The 5,733-nt window shown below is 52.2% G+C and overlaps 1 protein-coding gene across 1 annotated transcript in view; it reads left to right on the forward strand.

Moving 5' to 3' along the window:
• GFRA4 (GDNF family receptor alpha 4) overlaps window positions 1-2,276 on the forward strand; it is a 16,159-nt gene extending 13,883 nt beyond the window's left edge. The window contains exon 7 of the mRNA XM_009290680.1: window positions 2,130-2,276. Within this exon, the coding sequence (XP_009288955.1) occupies window positions 2,130-2,276 (147 nt within the window). The remainder of the gene's footprint in view (window positions 1-2,129) is intronic.
• Window positions 2,277-5,733: the final 3,457 nt, after the last annotated feature.

The following is a 5,733-nucleotide window of genomic DNA, read 5'->3' on the forward strand; positions in this document are numbered from 1 at the left end:
TCCCGTAACCATTTGTTGACTCGCCAGATTCGACTGGCCCTTTCAAACCCCTTCCCTTTGACCGGCAGGATTGATGAAAAAACTGCCTGTGCTCCTGAGTCCCTTACCGCCGCTCCCAGGGCTCTGTAGTCCTTCTTGATAGTCCTCAGACTGCTCCTGGCTGTGCCACTGGTGCCCACGTGAAACAGCAGCAGCAGATAATAGTCAGTGGACTGTACGAGGCCTGGGAGCCTCTTGGTGACATCCCTGATGCGAGCCCCCAGTAAGCAGCACACCTCTCTAGACAGTGCATCAGGTCAGCAGATGGGTGCCTCCGTACCTCTCAGAAGAGAGTCGCCTACTACTGTCACCCGTCACCTTTTCTTAGTGGTGCTGGTTTTTTTAAGCCTCTTCCCTGTTTCTTTTGCTGGGAAAACACCCAATTCATCTCCCTCCACTCTGTTTTCACAGAGCAGCAGGTTGGGAGGTGCAGAAATGTGGCCTCAGCTTCCCTCACTGCTGTTCAGGGCATTGGTGGCCATGCACAGCACAGGCATACTTTCATCAGGCCATAAACTTTGCACCCAGGAGATTTGGAGGATTTGCTTCTAGCTGGTGCTCCCCAGACCTTAGTGCGATCTAAGTAGTGGCCTGAGGTCCAGACCTTGCACTGAGAATCATAGAATCATAGAATCATTAAGGTTGGAAAAGACCTCTAAGATCATCGAGTCCAACCGTTGACCCAACACCACCATGCCCACTAAACCACGTCCCTAAGCGCCTCATCTACACGTCTTTTAAATACCTCCAGGGATGGGGACTCCACCACTCCCCTGGGCAGCCTCTTCCAATGTTTCACCACTCTTTCAGTAAAGAAGTTTTTCCTTACATCCAATCTAAACCTCCCCTGGCACAATCATAGAATCATTGAGGTTGGAAAAGACCTCTAAGATCATCGAGTCCAACTGTCGACCCAACACCCCCATGCCCACTAAACCATGTCCCTAAGCGCCTCATCTACACGTCTTTTAAATACCTCCAGGGATGGGGACTCCACCACTTCCCTGGGCAGCCTGTTCCAGTGTTTAACAACTCTCTCAGTAAAGACATTTTTCCTCATGTCCAAGAGAACTTTATCCTGGAAGTGATGGAGAAGCTGTGAACCTCCCTCACCACTGACAGTCCAGCCCAGATAGCCAACTGCTGCTGCCACCAGCAAGTGGGAATCTGGAGCAAGCAATTGCAGTTAAGGGATGGCCCTACCACATAGCCAACCTCCACATGACAGCAGCACATCCCTCTGCTGAGGTATGAGTGCTGCTGGAGCATGGTCCCTGCTGACACTGCAAGAGAAACCGGGGAGTTGGGTCTTGACTTTGGACTCAACTTCACATCCAGATCCTGTTCAATGTTTCATGAGGTTGGTGCCCCTGGACCTGAGGAGGAAAGCTACGATGGACCGATTAGTCCATCTGCTTCCCGTCTTCACAGCAGTGCAGAGCCTTGGCTCTAAATTATCTCAGTTATCATCTAATGCAAATAAAGGTCTCTAGTAAAGCAAATTTTTGGTCACAGGTGTCAATGTGGCCAAAGGAGACTGTAAAAGGAGAAGGGTGCAGTTTGTCTGCGGGGCATAGGCACCCAGGGTGGGAGTCAGTCACGTAAACACATGCACTATATTTTGGAGTAAGCCACCTGGCTCCCAGCTGCTGCTTGGTGAAACGTCTACCAGCCCCATGGAGATGTATTCAACGCCCAGGGGACACCTCCACCTGAAGAGGCCACCAGGTCAAGCCGCTGGCCAGCAGTGGCTCCATAAGCTGCATGGATCTCCATCGACCAGAGCGGGCATCCAGGCACCCACCTCACACAAAGACACCTCCAACCAGTGTCCAAACCCGTGGGCTGCACACCCAGTGCTGTGCCCACGAGGTGACCCTGCTGTATGCCACGGCGCTACCACCACCTTCGCCACCATCTCCAACAGAGCTGAGCTGAGACTCAGTTGAGTTGTTGAGGCTAGCCCTGGCTCCCCCTGCACATGCACGCACATAGGAAGGCTGCACAGTCCCCAAGCCCTAAATCCCCAGAGGGACCGAGCTGGGGAACAACCACACCACTCACCCCACGCTGCCTCTTTTCTCTTGCAGGTGGCCGGAGAGGAGAGGCTCCTGCAGGGCTCCACTCGTCTGTCATCAGGGACCTCCAGCCCAGCAGCTCACTCCTGCTGGGCAGCCTCTCCGCTGCAGATGTGGCTTCTCCCTGCTCTTGCTGTGCTGAGCCTCTTCGTGCTGTGAAGCAGGGCGGGCACACGCCAGGCAGAGACTCTCTTTGTGTTGGTTTCTTTACAAAACAACCAGACCAGTAACTTTTTCGGGGGGAGAGGGGGAGGAGGGAGGGGATGGGAAGGAGAGGTGAGCGTGTGGGCATCCCTTCCTCCTCCTCATCCGTCTGCCAATTTATTTGATTTTATACAATCAGCATCGTCGACAACCAGCTTATTCTTGGTCCTGGCCGCCTTTCCACCCCACAGCTTGGTTGTTGTCTCTCCAGCTCTCTGTGGATGGGGTCGGAGCCATGGACCATTCCCTTGGAAAAGGTGAAGGAGAGAGTTGAGCCAAGGAATGAGAGCTGCAAAGGAAATGCTTTTGCCTGCCCCAGCCAAGAGGGGAAAGACTTTTGATGGATGAGCTGTCAGGAGGTTTCCTGAAGCCCTGACTCACGTTGGGGGGCTCTTGACAGGGCACGTCAAGCGATGTGGAGTTCAGACTGTCTCCAGGGTTCCTCAGGACCTGAAGGGCAGCCCACCTGATTCAGACTGAAGAAACCAGAGCACCGGTGAGAAGGTGGCTGGTTTTGTTCACTGGAGAGGATCCTGAGGCACCTCTGGGGTGGACCAAGTAACCACGCTACGAACTGGCTGGCGGGGATTATCCACCCGCTTGAAACCATGACCGACGTGCAACCAGCATGCATCTCCAAGCTGTCACCCACCCCTCGGGCCCTCCTTTTTAGAGAAACGTGTCACGTATTGATGGTGTTCAGGAAGAAACACGTGTGTTGCGTTTTGTTTACGGCTGGCTTTCTTCATGCCCCAACCCAAGCATCTCTATTCACTGGTCCTGTAAAGTGTTTGGGGTAGGTATTTTTTTGTTGCATCCCAACAACCAGAGGCCAATGTTGTCCCACTCCAAGCTAACCTTTCTCCGTGAGGGATGAATGTGTGAGCCCGCAGGCAGGACTCGATACAAGCCCAGCACAACCTATTCTCACGTGCTACCTGTGCACCCGCTGGTCTCGCAGAGAGGCAGAGGGTCTTCAGTCAGGGGATTTCATTAGTTTTCCTAGGAAGAGATAGGATAGAAAAGGTTTCCTAGATACCACCCTGGGGACATAAATATCCAGCCAATTTGTGGAAAGGCCAAGCCATGAATCATGTCATGGGTAGGGAGTAGATTGCTACGGTTCCCCTCCTTGAAGAGCTGGCAGAGGCAATCGTTTGTGTCCAGGTTAGCACGTGAAGGACATTGCCTCCTGCCAAGTCTTGTCTACTCAGCCGAGAGGTCGTTTAAGGAAAGGCTGGTGAAGTGACCCATTCTACTAAGCTGCAACCAGAGACCAGCTGGGAGGGTGAGGACAAATGTCTCTCTGGTCTCTTGGGGCACAGGGAGGCAGATGTGTGACCTTGGGCTACCTGAGCATTTGGGGGTCTTCCCTTGAGGAGGTGAGCTGAGGAATACTAGTGCCTTCTTGGGGGGCTGAACCCCTTGCTAGATCAAGCCAAGAAAGAAGATGGTAAGGAAGGGTGAGAAGGTTTCCCAGGATAAATGCTTACCCAGGTTGTCTGCCATGGGAGGCACAGGAATAGCTCCAGATTCTCCCTGAGTAATTAGGCCTGGGATTTGCAGCAGCCCATTTATTCCTTGGTTTGTGCTCCTCCAAGGAACATCGTTAGTTCCTTAGCGTTTGGATGCATAGAAAGGCTTAGCAGCAGCTGACGCAGCAAAGTCCAGTGCTTTTTATTCCCATTCCCTGCAGAACACCTTCCATTGTTTATTGCTTCAGATTTTGCTGGGAAACTGCAGCAACTTTCTTGGGTTTTGGTCCAATATGAAATCCCTCTTGTTTTCAGTTGAACACCTGTGGATGTGTAAGACATGCACAGAAATCCTCCTGGCTGCATTCTACCCAAAGTTCTGCTCCTTGAGGTCCTCGGGGCTGCAGCACCTGGTTGTCCTAATCCGAGGCTGTGCAAAAGAACACGCCAAGATCGGAGTCTTGTGTGCAGGGTGCCAGGTCACACCCTGAACTGAAACTTGCATGTGAGATCTTGCTGCCAAGAGGCTCACTGCCCAGACCAGAAAAGCAGGGAGGAGGTAGCGCTACAGGCAGGGAAGTCCCTTACCTCCCTTCAAAGTGCCATAGCCATGCACTGAGTTGCTGCGAACATCTCCCCTTTATCCAGGACATCGGTGTCCTCTGGGAGACCGTGGAGCCATCTGTGCACCAAGTGACACAACTACTAGCTGCAACTCTGCAAAACTTGTGTCCTCTGAGCCACAGGTGAGAAAGGGATTAAACCCTGATGCTCAGCCCTTCAAAGGCAAGGAACTACCTCAACACCATGAGGTCATGCTGTGAATTGCCTTCTTCTGCCACTTTCCTTTCAAGTCCTGTAGTCACGCCCTGCTCTTCTACACATCTGGCCCCAGCAAGCCTGTCTCCACCAGCCTTTAATCTTGCACGGGCTGAGTCTCTGCGTAGGATGGGCATGCAAGTGTCAGCTGCTTTCCATGAGTACCCACTCCTGCAGTCTCACATGGCTCCACTCCTGTGTCTCTTATAACTCACTGGCGGTGACGTTGAAATGCCACTTTGCCATTTCCTTCTCTGACTGACAGCCAGCAGAGATGATAGACTTTTTCTAGGTGGTCAGGATAAATGGCAACCCCACTTCAGCTCTCCCTTAGAACTGGTATGCTGTGAAAAACAGATGTGGAGAATCCTACTCATAGACTAGAGGGGATGGAGGAGACCTCCAGAGGTTACCTACTCCGTTACCGTGTCCCACAGGAGGACCAATGGTCTGTTTACATTTTCTGGCAGATTTATCTTAAATTATTTTTAACAATTTCAATGAGAGACATCATCATCTCCCCTGGATTTATACCTTGCTTTAAAGACTCCTTAGGATGTTAGTTTTCTCTAAGCATCACAAGCCAACGAGACCCTCAATTCCCATTGCAGTGTCTTCTCAAGTCCCCAGTTTTGGGAAGATGGCAGACCAACAGGTAACAGCGCCCCGAGGCTGTGGAAGGTGACAGCAACTACTATGGATCATATCACAGAGGCATTGCACGAGAAGCTCAAAAAGCATGGCAACGGTCTGCCGGGATCCCTGCAAAAACTGCCGTGAGTTAGTGTAAATGGGTTTCCTCCCCGTGCCCTTGATTGAGGGACCTCAGAGGATCTGCGGAGTTGAGGCTGCAGGTCTGAAAATGCACTCCCTGTCCTCAGCCTTTGTCCTGTGCTGTGAGTTTGGATACGTCGTCCTTCAAGCACTGTCCCAGGCCAGGTCCTGCACCCCCCGGGGGTTCCCCGCGGTCTGGGGATGCTTCGAAATGAAGTGAGGCACAGAGCAGCGGGCCTCTGGCCCAGCAGGAAAGAGCCAGGGGCTTGGGATGGGCAGTCATGTTACACAGAATCAAAAAAAATAATAATCCCCAAACCTGCATGACTTTTTCCTGATCATCT

This window comes from Aptenodytes forsteri, unplaced genomic scaffold, assembly GCF_000699145.1.
Source record: "Aptenodytes forsteri isolate BGI_AS27 unplaced genomic scaffold, ASM69914v1 Scaffold236, whole genome shotgun sequence".
In the NCBI taxonomy this organism is placed as follows: domain Eukaryota; kingdom Metazoa; phylum Chordata; class Aves; order Sphenisciformes; family Spheniscidae; genus Aptenodytes; species Aptenodytes forsteri.